This window comes from Glarea lozoyensis, assembly GCF_000409485.1.
Source record: "Glarea lozoyensis ATCC 20868 chromosome Unknown GLAREA18, whole genome shotgun sequence".
Classification (NCBI taxonomy): domain Eukaryota; kingdom Fungi; phylum Ascomycota; class Leotiomycetes; order Helotiales; family Helotiaceae; genus Glarea; species Glarea lozoyensis.
In genome coordinates this window covers 331,028-343,993 of record NW_007360992.1, presented here as the reverse complement: position 1 = coordinate 343,993, position 12,966 = coordinate 331,028, and the positions used below count along the sequence as shown (strand labels likewise).

Below are 12,966 nucleotides of genomic sequence, written 5' to 3'. Positions count from 1 at the left end.
TTGAAATTGGGGACTTATGCGTTTCTTGTACATAACAAAATCAAAGATAGAAAAAGGTTAATAGATCAAATTCTCAGACTACACTTTCTTCACTTCATACATCCCAGAAAGGATTCTCGTAATATCTCAGGTACTGTCGATAACTTGCCTCATTGTATGCACGACACAGTCACAGTACTCATGCTCTTCACCAATTGCTCAACTCGAACCGTTTCATTTGTAAGATGAAATCTCGGTTCTTCTGTCGCAACAATTGATCTGTTAACCACTAAGCTCATCGATCTAAAGACAGCAAAAAGCAACGCATAATCAATAAAATTACAAGAATCCCTCATCCCCTTCGCCTTCCCCCACCCGAATGAAAAGCCAATAAAAACACAACAAAAAGTGTCAACCTCAATAAACTCAACGCCAGAACCCCAAATAATCTTACAATACACATGACATCCAAGCCCCTCCCCCGGCCGACACCTCTTTGTCAAGTTATTGCCTCAAACTTCCATCGGCTTGACTCGCTCTCTACCAGTACCTTTCCACCGGTTTTGGCGGTGAAGTTTGAGTGGGAGGAGGAGACCGACGGATACCATTTTCGTTGTAGTACCCTACATGATCCATCTGCTTAAGCATTTGGCAAGCTGGGATAGAAAGATCAGGCAAAACGTCAGCAAACGTTTCTGGAGTCCATCCAGCTTCCTCCCCAAGCTCTAACTTCTTGTTCTGTACAAGTAACTCGTTGCCCCGGACGCTTTCAATCGAAGCTGTAAACCACCTATAGTTGAAACCGGAACCAGGACCGTTATAGTATGTCGCGCGGATGATACGCACATCAGGCTTGCCGGGTGGTGAACAGATATTGGTTATAAATGCAAGTACTTCCGAGATCGAAAGAACAGATCTGTTGTTACTACTTCGATGGAGGTTCACTTTGTGAAGGTAAATTTCTTGCAAAGTATACTTTTCTTCCAAATCTCTATCAATCTCAGCGTATAGTTTCGGAGATTCTTGGTTCGATCTGTAGAATTGTTAGTCTCCACGATATTTCTTCGATCAGGTTGACGAAATAACTCCATTTCGTCAATGTCTTTCAGGAAGTATGGTCATGTAAATTACCTCACATAACCTGGGTAAACTTACGGAATGTGTAGAGTTTTCTGTAGCTTGGTTGCTAGGTCTCCATACCTATCCTCCTCCTTAGTACCCGTAAGTGATATTTGGAAGTCCCAAACGCGTTTCGTTCCGTGGACATTTAATTGCCCAAAACTTTGCTGTGATGTAGAACGTGTTGTAAATTTCTCCGCATCGATTTCGATGACAAAAGGCAAACGTGTCGCTGCCTCAATAAATGTAAAGGTGTAGAATATGCGCCATTCTGAATCATTCTTCCAAAGGGATCTGCCGTCTTCTTTTAACTGAAGGAGCCCGTCAATATCAGCAGGGACTGTCGTTAAGGTATTAGTAAATGAGGTAGTAGGCCGACGAGCCCCAGGATATGTTGGGTTGAGAATTCGCTGTAAATCTCCCTCTGGTTTAGAGAAATCCTTGTTCTCCTTTTCAGCGATATGTAAACCCTTGATACCCCGAAGCAGAATTCGTCCAAACCGAGCTTGGAGCTTAACATCGCCTCTGAAACCTCTGGCACCTGTCAAGAGCTCCATAAAATTGCTATTTAATTCCTTGGAAAATGCTGGCAAGGGGTCAATATGATCAGACTGTGGTCTCGACAAAGGTAGATTGTCGGGAAGTTCTAGTCGATTGGCAAATAAAGAGCGCTCCTTTTTTGGCTTCGGCTTTTTCTGCTGCATAGTTTGGTGAAAAACCCTGGTTTGAATCTCACTTGATGACTGTAGTCTATCATTTCCACTGGGGGGCGACGTAAATGCCATTAGCTCGGCATCTATGCCACCCAACATCGGGACATCATCGTCAAGTAAGTTTGGTGGCGTTTCTGGACGTTGCTTTGTCAATTGCTTTGGCTCCAATTTCTCGGGCTCCAATTGTTTTGGCTTCACATCGACCTCAAGCTTGGAGCTAACTAATGTGGGCCACTGGTCAGGTTCCAGTGAGACTTTTTGAGCGTTTGCGTTTCGCAATTTTTGTGCAAATGTGGGGTTTGTGCCAGCTGGGGCCCCCATGGGTACCGACACACCAGATGGCCGTTGTTGTTGTTGTTGTTGTTGTTGTTGATGAGGCTGTTGTTGAGGTTGGACCATGGGCAATCTGCGATTGAGGCCAGACACTAGTTGTACTGGCGTTTGACGATCGAAAGCTCGTCCCGGGACATTGTCGAAGTTCGGCTTGTCAGATCCCATACAGATGTCCCAAGATTCTCGTTGAGCTAAGGAAAAATTAAGCTGGATGAAGGAGATATATTTGGTGAACATACCTTTGTTTGCCATCGGCTGCGTAATTAGCCTATGCGCACCCTCCTTTTGTGCTTTCTTTTTCCAATTTTCAATTGTCTTGACTTTAGTCGAGTCTACGAACTCAACCTGTTCAACTTTTGTAGTAGGCGGTACTTTGTTTCCTCTTTGAAGTGCTGCAATAGCACGTTCGATGTCCTCGAAATGTCTCAAGGAATTAGGTGACTCTTTCGAAGCACAAGAGAAACCCTCCCAGCAAATTCGTGTCTCACCGAAGTTCGGTTCCTTGTTCACAATAGTGACTTTATTCTTGACAGCAGCAAAGCTTCCTTGCTCGGAGTTATGAATAGCACACCTTACAGTGATGAATTTCTCGAGATTGTGTTCAGAGTTGTGTATATCGTACAACTTATCGAGATCATCAATAAGGGTCGTCTCGAACATACGCTTTTTTGCTATCTTCACATCATACAAGTGTTTGAGCGAAAGTTCATAATTGCCGGTGTCCTCGGTGTAGAAGCTGTGCGAGATGTATTGAGATGGTAGCTGGGGGAGCATTAGATCGGCAGGCACTTAAATTCAGAGTACTCAACTTACAGCGTATTTGGCCAAGTTATCGAGTTTCAAGATTGCTAGATGGATGCTTTCTTCTGAAGTAGAGCCGACGTAGACAACGTTCTCATTGAGCGATTTGACTATAACGCAGCTAGTGATGCTAATTAACTGTTTCAAAGTCTTGTTGGGCAATACAATATTCAGATCGAGCTCACATCGCCAAACGTACTTTTCATTCATGGACAGAATTTCGATCGGGTATTGATGTTTCGAGAAAGAAGCAGTGTCGTCATCGTGATTAGTGGCTTGGTTGTAGCGCTCCAAATATTCTGGAAGGCGTTGAATCTTAGAACTGACCATCTACAACTTATTAGCTTAGGAATAAGACAATCGAGAAGGGAACGGACAGGTTTGTTATCGCCGTTCTCGGCAACGTATTCGTCAGAGAATTCACTTGCATCAATACTCGGTTCATCATCCGAATCGCTTTCAGAATCGCTCTCGCTGGTGTGATTTTGTCTCTGGTTTTGTTGACCATAGATACCGTTCTTCTCCTCTTCCTCCCGGATGAGACCTTGGAGGGCCTGCATGAAAAGCTGCGGGACGACTTTTGAGTGAACAGGTGGGCAACTGAGTAAGAAGCATTGCTTTCCTGGACGCCATTGACAGCTCGCTGTAGGGATCTATAACAAGATTAGCCATGGTGGACCGTATTGATCTGTGGATGTTTTGTTGGCTGTCTGGAGAACACAAAGACGAATCGAGGGGCTCGACACACTTCATTGCCGATCCATCAATCTCTACTTTCTCAAAGGTTATGTACAGTCAAATTCCTTAATGGCAAAATGAACAAGGGCATATGCAATACGCCCCCAAGACGAAATCCAAACACAAGAGGTGAGCTAGGCATAAATCAAACGCAACGTTGCTTGCAAACAACACGAAAACCCGGACACTTACGACTTGCTGTTCTTGCTCATGGCAGAGCTTCTCGAACCTGGCTTCTACATCAATGACTCCTTCATTGTGTATCCACCAGTCGGATGCAATGATAATCTTGCGATTACGATTTCGAAGGTGAGAGGAAGTTTGAGAGGTCCCGGCAACTTCAATTGTTGGGGCGGTATGACTCTGCGGGGTCAGAGATCGAGAACTCTTTGGACTTAGAGATCGTGAGCTCTGTGCAGGTGGAGATTGTGACATGTTGGACCATGTAATCTGGAGTCGAATTGAGAGTTGAGGAGAAAACGTGAATCCAAGGCGGAAACACCAATATGGCGTGGTGTTGTTGTAACGATTGATGGATGTGTATTGTGGGTGTTGGTAAACAAAACGGATGGAGGAAAGTGTTGGTGAACCTCAAGCGTGTGGTTCGAGGAGTAGTTGCGACGAGGAAGGTGCGATTTGCCCCACTTAAATTTGATGGAGGGGGACAATGGTCGCGTAGAATACCTTAGGTACCTCTGGTAGGTAGTGTCTGTAAGCGGCTAGGTGTTGAGACTATACTGTTATGTCTTCTGAGTAGAGCACAATGTTAAGAAGGGCATCGAGCCACAATTAACAATGCTTATTGATTCCAATATGAGCAGTGCACGAGTTTCTATCAGCGACGAGGTGACGAATAGGAGACCACACTGGGGTATCTCCTCTTGTTCGCAGAATGGAAAACTTTGTTTGGCACCATACGCAGCGGCCACGCTGCTAGACAATACAAGTTAATTGTACGTCTTCTTAACAAGGCCTCTCTCGATCTCGTCCTGACTCTTGAAGATGTTTACCTCAGCAACCACTTGCAATCTGCCTATACCATAAAAACTCAGCTACTGACTCCTCAATGCTATTCTCAAAAGAAAATTCCAATGTTCTGGAGATCGTACGATGCATTCGAGGCAGATTATGGTTCCTGTGGACACAGCTAAGAGTTCAAGAGAATAGGAGAGACAAAGCTGAGGGTTGGAGAATCTGTAAATACGTCAGCCAGCTAATCAAGACAGGAAATACTACATTACTATTCCAGACAGCACACTGATCCTTAGACTTGTGTAACTTTCGTTGCGGGGCCAAACTAGAGGGGGTGGCCGTAATGTAATTGAGCTTTGCAGTCAGACAATCGGGCATCTTTCGTTTGAACACTTATCCCGAGTTCTATCCTATATGGGAAAGGTTTCCGTTAGTTTGCGGTTCCTCCCAGCCCTAATAAGTTAGCAAAAGTTGATATTCATCCTACGGGAACAGCTCTGCCGTCGTAGACAAACAAACATTACTGAAGCTTAATGGGAGAGCAATCATGCTTGGACAGTTAATAAATCGTGTTCAGCTAGTTACTATAGTCAGAAAGTGGAACATAGTTTGTACTTTCCATTATCTTGGTGAGGTTGTTCGAGGTGTTGCCTACATGAACAGTCCCACTCCTATAAGCCAAGAATCAGAACCATCAGAAGGACCGATATGTTGTGAGGCAAGGAGAGCTCTTCAGCTCATGATTGAATCTGAAAAATTCGGTGTCTGACAAGCTAGTTGTGACTAGTGCCATGAACTTGTATTCTTACAATAAACTCCAAATCTTACACGTCGACAAGCAGCAGGTATCTCCCGCCAGTGACCCGCAATGACAGAAGCAAATATGGAGGTATATACGCCAGAAACTCCTCCGGCCCCATGCTGAAATGCACAAATCCAATTCTTGCCATGATGAAGCTTGGACGCCTGCGAGAAATAAAACAAGAATCCCAGTGCCGTCTATCCAATTTGCACCCCCATAATGCAATATTAGTCATGAGAGTAGAAGATCGATTCTGCTGACCCCAATGAAAGGGCCAGTAAGAATGACCTCAAAGCGTCGTTAACCGCCCCCATCCCCCAGATAATGCGACTATACAACACGAACGAAGCGTCTCCGTTATCAGGGGAGCCCAGGACAAAAATAGATCAATTCAGCAAGCAGAAGTCGAATTCTAAGTTTGTTCTGGGGGTTCGCTTCTTAAATCTCTTTTGACAGCGAGCGTCCATCTTAACTCTCCAAGCGTGTCTGTAGCCATTTTCGTAACCTCGGTGCAATGAGTTTCCATAGCAGTGGCGTCGGCTTTGATCTTTGCTAAAGATTCCTCCTGGAGCTTTTTATAGTCTTCGAACTGCTGCTGAATAGCGGCTTTTTCTCCAGCGAGCTTCTTTAGTTGCTCGCTCTGTTGTTCACAAAGATTGTTGAGCCTTTGTATCTGTACATCATCGTTACGTCGGTCATCAACAAGGCACTTGATTTCCTTCCCTAGCCTGCTCACAGTTCTGTCGACTTCAGCACCTCTGTCCTTCCAGTGATTCGTCATTGTGGCGACCATTCTTTCCTTATGTTTCGCCTTCTCCTCCGCCATCTGCACCTTTTCCCGGCAGCTGTCTTCGTTGTCATCATGCTGCTTTTTCCAGTACTCCCCCATCTGTCTAGCCCGCTGCGCTTTTTCTCTTTCTCCGTCGATTTGAGTTTTTAACTCCTCTACCTGCCTTAGCTTGCGCTCCAAGAGTGATTTATTAATAGACGCTTCATGTAACCTTGCCTCATACTCCGATGCCTGAGCGTCCATCCTCTCTTCAGCCATGCGAGTTGCCTTCCTGCATTCATCAGTGTTGAGTTGAGCAAGTTTTAAATCTCTTCTAAGCATATCTCTTTCCCCCGATAGCTTTTCTATGACCCTTCCAGACTTCCCTACGTTGGCGCGCCCAATCGCGGCATTGAATTCCGGAGTGCTGTTTCCAGACGACAATGTCGGCGAGGTAGTGCTACTACTAAGTCCTATCGGACCATCCGATACATGTAAGCCGTTGCCATTATATTTTGTGTTCAACCCATACTCCGTAGATATCGTGCGTACCAGTCCCTTACTAACTCCAATTGAGTTTGAATTCTGCCACGACAGTGGAGGACCAGAATGCGAGCTCGTAAGGGGCGGGGGTCTCATGGCATGCGGCATAGCTGAATTCTCGCTTCTACTTATCGTACGCTTTCCAACTCCGTTCGAAGGAGACTCGAGGGTAGCGGGTTCGGCGGCAACGGAGCGAATGGTCGCAGTATTACTCTTAGGGGTATTATGTTCTCGGGATGGAGATGAGGAGGTGCTCGAAGCGTGCATGGTGTTTGGGGCGATAGTGGAAAGTGCCCGAGGCGGCACGTCGGCCGTAGAGGTAGTTATCTCTCGTGAACGAACTTCCCTTTCGTTGTCAGTCAAGGTTTTCTTGTCTTTGCTTTTCCAGGATATTCTTGAAAGCGGGTCTTGCGGGATGTACGCAGCTATTGCATTCAGAGTGACGGACCGCCTCAGACTTGAAGCAGACGACACTGGTACCGCGATATTTGAACCTCGCTCTCGCGATGGTAGATATGACGGTGAAGGCATTGCGTGACTGTGAACGTTGTCTGCCGGATGAGAACAATCCCGAGTCAGCGGAACTCACTAGAAGAATCCTTATGAATGTGAATTTGGAGTAACGATGAATCCGATTTAGGATGTGGTCCTCGAACACTCATCGCTCATATCCATGCCAACGCGGTGAGCCTTTCCCCTCTGCGACTCGAAATTCGTTGCATATATGGGAAGTCGGTGAAGTTGGAATACTGGATGTTTTGATGTAAAGCAAGTACTTCCGGCGTGTGGTGTTGGTACAGGAACTGTCGCGTGTATAAAGTGATGCTGCAAAAAATGTCCTTCTGGTTTGTCTGAATAGAAGTGTTTTGGAACTTAAAGTGGAAGTAGGTGGTTGTGGAGTTGGTCTGGTCAAAACCAATGAATTTGCATTGACTCTCCTTGTCTCGTCGATGGTGTCGTTGCCAGCCTTATTTTCCAGCACTTGGCATTCGATAGTGAGGACCCGGACCCTGGACGGGTCTTATTCAGAATGCAGGGAGGGCCCAGAGGCTAGAGCAAATGCGATCTCGCTGCCCCTGCATTAGACCAGACCCAATATTGTACGGAGTACTTCGAAGTACAATTGGACTGCGGGAGTTAATTGCTGTGGGATGCCGTACTGCGTCATGATGAAACACATTTGGCAGTGCAACAATTCCTGGGCGAAGCGCAGCGGCTCTCCACTGCAGATAATGCGTCTCAGAATAGCCCTTGAGGGGTCGAGTAACACAGTACACCGATGGGATTCTCGCTAATCGAGGAGCCGCTCAACAGTAGATACTGGCAATGGTTGGTTGATTCTTTGACAGGCGGCTAGTCCGTCAACTCGTACATAAAGTTTCGTCGTTGAAGGGCGTTTAGAATTACGGGAAAGGGTTGCAATATCGTAGCATACTAACCCACCTAGGTAGGCAAACATCGTTAGAAATCGAGGTTCATGTCACTGGACAGTCGTATTTCAACTATCTCTAATGCTACAACGCTAAAAGACCAACTTTAGATGTCCAAATATGCACCGGTATTACCAAGTCCAAGTTTACATAGCATACAACAATGCACTCTCTTGTCATAAGTGCTGCTTTTGCCGCCATAATTAACGACGCCACCCTTGGTATACAACCCATATAACGCCGCCCAGTGATGTTGATTGTTTATGGCACTATACTAGAGTACAAATCCACGTTATGTTGTAATACCTTGCGGAGTAGCGGGTTTTTCTTCTTCTTTATCCTTCAGTCGATCCGCAAACCCGGGACGCCATTTCGTTAGATATTTGGCTGCGATGGGTTTTGCATCCTCGTCTAGACGTGGTCAGTAAATGCACAACCCTACAGACGTTTCGAAAAATGCTTACAGGTATTCCAGATATCCTCTACCGCATCTAGAGCAATCTCTCTGACCGGAGGCCTCATCAGCACCAAGTAAAGCAAGCTAGTAAGTGCTAGGTTGACCATAGCTGGATCTTTACACAGCTCTTTCACCTTGTTAAGCACTTCTAAACTCAGGCCGGGGATCTCGCTCAAGAATCTAGTAAGCACCTTGTCCCGCGTATCCAAGTAGGGGATTATGCCGTCCAGCAATTTGACGACCCACTTCTCATAATGTAAAACCGACTCCTCGCCAGCTTTCATTTGGACTTTATCATTGTACCATTCCTCACAAAGCCAAGCAACTGCAATATCAATTCGTTTTCGAAAATCCTCCAAAATATATAAGTAGAGCGAGTTTCTGATAGTGTTGCTAAGGGAGAAGGGGGTTACTGCATCTGGCTCGGTCTTGACCGTATCTGTTTCCTCTAATCCGGCCACTGAACGAGTGGCAAGCCTCGTGATTATTGTGATCCAGTCGTCACGATCGCAGCTACTGGCCGCAAGTCGATTTAGACCAGCTTTCGTCTTTTTGCCCGGCTCTTCTAGCGTATTCATGACCCCAAATACTCGTCCGACTGTTCCTTGGCCGACCTGCTCCACTTCCTCTAAAGTCATGACTGGTGGTGGTGGAAGGGTATAATTTACTGGAGCTATATCAGGAGCTTTGACTGCCATCTCTTCTTCAATCACGGGTGGTGGAGCGCTGTCGAGTTTGTTCAGGATCTGCTCAGTATCTTCGGCATTATCAAAATCCGGGTCATAATCATCGTCGTCTTCTTCAACGCCGAGTGGAAACGTTGAAGGGTTCAGCTGCTGGGGTTGCAATGCTTGCATTGACGTATATCGTTTTCGGACGCCCTTGGAACCGACGTTAGTACAGTTTCCACTTTATGGTCTGCCTTTCTTACCTCAATAGCTTGATTAAGGATATCGGCATTGAGCTTTTGTAAAATGGTGATGCCTATTTGAACCACAATGTGTTCGGGCAGTATGGACACATCGAAACTTTCCAGCCCTTTCTCTGCAGATATTGTGAAGAGTTCCGCGATTGTATGTGGTCCTGGTGTCAAAGGCGGGACATTGAATCTCGGGACTGGAACAGGCATCTGTGCCAGCTTCTGTCTTTTTGCGGCATCTAGCCCATCAGTTGGCTCTGGCGGACCACGCTTTCGTGTTGCTTCGTCAAAGATTTCGTTGCGAGACCGCATCATTCTCTCGACATACTGCTGGATACGACCAGCGAGTGGGTTTTGGGGATCACTGCCAATATCAGCATTTCCTGATCTATACTTGGGTACATATCGTTTTGCCATACCGCTTATTGATATTCACAAGTAACAGCCGAGTAGTTTTCTCCATGGATTTGATTTGGACACGGGATTTTGGTGTCATGGGCGAGTTGGCTTGTTTCAAGGGATTAAAATTCAATATAACGTTTATAATTCTATTACCAACTTGCGGGCGAGCACGAATCAAAATGGCAAGCGAATTAAGAGTAGCATCGACTAAAACAGCATCACTGAGAGGGTTAGCATACTGAGAACGAAATGTACATGCAACTGACCTGATGCTTTCTTGGAAGATCCCAAGCATCCTGTCCAACAGGCCGGAAGCTTCTGCCTCTAGATTTCGAGGGATGAGCGAAGAATGGTTTGGAGGCACCATGCCGAGGGAGACTTCCATAGGATCACCTCGCTATTGCTATTAGTACGTGCCCAACAACAATGTGATCAATGTATGTCCCTACCATTGCGTTCGCCTCCGGGCCTACTGTCTGGCATAATACAACCCGCTGGGCAAATTTGATGCAACATATTCTTACACCTGGGGCGGCGGTGTCCCATATCTGTAGTATTCTGGTTTTGATTGCTTGAATCCTTTCCCAAGACTGGTTATCATAAGAATTGTTGATACTAAATCACAACAAAGTTAGACAAAAGAAGCTGGGTCTGATCTCGATTCGCGTGAATGTCCAAGTGATTCTCAACAGTATCACAATTGTAGGTTAGACAGCGTTCGTGGGGTCTGTGGGCATGGGCAGAACAGAGAATAATCCTAAGTCATAGCATAAGAAGTACTTACATCCATCTGAAGACCAAGGGGTATATGCTCGCAGCAGTCTGTACAACACTTTTCACGACTGCATTGTCCTGATTTGGGTCATCAAGCATAGATCTTAGTGCCTCAAGCACAGTCAAACATAAAGTCTCCTTCTGCTGTGGTGGTATGGCAGGACTCGCAAAAGTCTCTGCCAAAAATTCGGCCCCCCAACGTTGTAGTTCGACCTTGGAAGCTGTATCCCTTTGAGGTTCTCCTTTCCCGCGTGGATCGATGAGTGGGAGGATACCCTGGATAATCTGCTGATAATAGTTCGGATCATTCAGTACGACCCTTCGCGCTTCCTCCAAAAGCTTGATCTGCTGGTCGACGGACATTGGAGCTGCCATGATGAATATGCTAGCTGCAGACGTTTACAAAGGATTGATAGTTTTAGGCTTCACTAAATGTACGTGATCGAAAGGTTAGAACTGAGCAACGAGTCCGGTCGCTCATCCTGGGAATGCCGTGGAAGATGTCATAGAAAGGTGATTCAAGGCCGGTTTGTATTTGTGGTATTCGTAGTATTCGTAGTCGCTGGTTCTGGGAGACGCGCCCTGAGCATCATCTCGAAATGCGCGAGGCACAGGACGCTTTGGGTTTAGCTTAAGCCCCACTTTTAAGACGTGCATTATCCACATCGAAAGTTCGAATAGTGTCAGCTCCCTCATACGATGTGACCACCCAGACACAATGGCAGTGTAAGTAATTCCTTGCATATTGTTCATCCCACTTATCTGATTACTTTGGCAGGATACCAAGGTCGTCGTACTATGACAAGAATTACAAGCAATCCGCGGCTCTGCTCCGAGCCAGACGACCTTACCTCGTCAAAAACAGCTTGACAGGGCTAGGACTGCTCGCATTCTGTATGGGCGTCTGTAAGGTCATTCTTTCCTTGCTCAAAATCTGTCTTATTAATCAATTATAGATACGTTTACTATTAAAGCTGTGTCCCAAGACGAATTCGAAGATGTAAAGGTCCCAGAAGCTGTTCAACAATCGCCACAAGCCGGAGCGAGCACAAGAACAAACGGCCCAGTTGTACGATAAAGGCAGGAGCTATTTAGGAATGAATGCCTGGAGTTTGTTCTTTAGGAACCAGTGGAGAAAGGGTGTACATTAGATTGGGACAAGATCTTCAATTAGAAGTTGAAATGGAATTCGATTTACGAAACTCTATTAGTTCATGACTGTAAATTGATGAGGTATAATCTACATTTTGGCTGTGGGTCAACCAGCTACCTCTGTCAAAATGTCTTGAGGCGTCATGTATATGACAAATTCGCCAAACTCCATGCTTAATTCGCGAGTGACGCGCCGCCGCCATAAACGCCACGCCATATGTTCCTTCATTATATTCATAAGAGGAGAATACATCAAAAGCCACTTATCGCTGCAGCAACCTGTTCCCTTCGAATTTCCTGGGGAAAGTCTCGTGGTATCTCTGAAGACTTGTTCGGAGGAGAATGCTGCTGCGTGCCATTTGACTTGATGCCAGTAACTGGAATGGTCTTCTGGCGGTCCGGATCCACCGGTGATAGTGATGGCTGCCGACTACCTAGCGGGGAAGGCGCAATCGCATGAGCTGTAGTCCCAAGGGGGTTATGAGGGGAGATTCGGCCACCTGAGATGGCCAAGTTTTTTGAGTGTTGTAATAATGTTGAGGGTGAGTTTGAGAAGGTGCCAGATATTGGGACCCCATGCTGGTGTGAGTGGCGTCGCTGTGGAGCCTGCACTTGCGGAAAAGGGCTCTTCGTCCGAGGAGACTGTTGTGCTGAGGCCTGTCGTTGGAGGAGATGAGCATGGGATGGGTGCTGAGGGTTTGCCCACGGTGTCTCTTTAATGTACTGCTCTTCAGCAGGCCTAAATCGCGTTGTTGAGCTTGCGGTTCTTAGAGCAGCTAACTCGTGATATGGTAAACTTGGATGATGAACTTCACGAGCAATCCTTGACCGCTGATAACAATTAGTTGAGTTCTGTTTCAATAAGAGTATCATGACTTTACCCCCATCTTCTCCATATCCTCCTCCAATTCTGCAGCTGTGGCAGAAGCCATTGCTGGGGCCGCGGGGAATCCGACGTATTTAGCGATACCAGACAGGATTGATACTTCGTTGCTATACGCAACTTGATTCATTATCTGCTGTGACCGACGAGTAGGAAACTTCAATGTGTAGTCTGGCACGC

General features: G+C 46.2%; 5 protein-coding genes across 5 annotated transcripts; 1 reads left to right on the top strand and 4 right to left on the bottom strand.

Annotated features, from left to right (window-relative positions):
* Positions 1 to 519: 519 nt before the first annotated feature.
* Positions 520 to 4,118, bottom strand: GLAREA_12344 (uncharacterized protein; the record flags this gene model as incomplete). Its single annotated transcript, XM_008083126.1, has 7 exons — positions 520 to 1,012; positions 1,135 to 2,335; positions 2,384 to 2,906; positions 2,958 to 3,066; positions 3,145 to 3,275; positions 3,323 to 3,598; positions 3,876 to 4,118. The coding sequence occupies 7 exons, from the start codon at positions 4,116 to 4,118 to the stop codon at positions 520 to 522; spliced, it is 2,976 nt and encodes a 991-aa protein (XP_008081317.1).
* Positions 4,119 to 5,869: 1,751 nt separating this feature from the next.
* GLAREA_12343 (uncharacterized protein) lies at positions 5,870 to 7,300 on the bottom strand (the record flags this gene model as incomplete). The annotated part of the gene is made up of 1 exon (XM_008083125.1): positions 5,870 to 7,300. One exon carries the CDS (start codon positions 7,298 to 7,300, stop codon positions 5,870 to 5,872), a length of 1,431 nt encoding a protein of 476 aa, XP_008081316.1.
* A 1,191-nt stretch (positions 7,301 to 8,491) lies between these two features.
* Positions 8,492 to 11,126, bottom strand: GLAREA_12342 (uncharacterized protein; the record flags this gene model as incomplete). The annotated part of the gene is made up of 8 exons (XM_008083124.1): positions 8,492 to 8,610; positions 8,664 to 9,537; positions 9,588 to 9,939; positions 9,995 to 10,198; positions 10,244 to 10,374; positions 10,427 to 10,453; positions 10,502 to 10,592; positions 10,762 to 11,126. The coding sequence occupies 8 exons, from the start codon at positions 11,124 to 11,126 to the stop codon at positions 8,492 to 8,494; spliced, it is 2,163 nt and encodes a 720-aa protein (XP_008081315.1).
* A 343-nt stretch (positions 11,127 to 11,469) lies between these two features.
* Positions 11,470 to 11,829, top strand: GLAREA_12341 (uncharacterized protein; the record flags this gene model as incomplete). The annotated part of the gene is made up of 3 exons (XM_008083123.1): positions 11,470 to 11,477; positions 11,530 to 11,657; positions 11,708 to 11,829. The coding sequence occupies 3 exons, from the start codon at positions 11,470 to 11,472 to the stop codon at positions 11,827 to 11,829; spliced, it is 258 nt and encodes an 85-aa protein (XP_008081314.1).
* Positions 11,830 to 12,155: 326 nt separating this feature from the next.
* GLAREA_12340 (uncharacterized protein) lies at positions 12,156 to 12,916 on the bottom strand (the record flags this gene model as incomplete). Its single annotated transcript, XM_008083122.1, has 2 exons — positions 12,156 to 12,734; positions 12,785 to 12,916. 2 exons carry the CDS (start codon positions 12,914 to 12,916, stop codon positions 12,156 to 12,158), a joined length of 711 nt encoding a protein of 236 aa, XP_008081313.1.
* Positions 12,917 to 12,966: the final 50 nt, after the last annotated feature.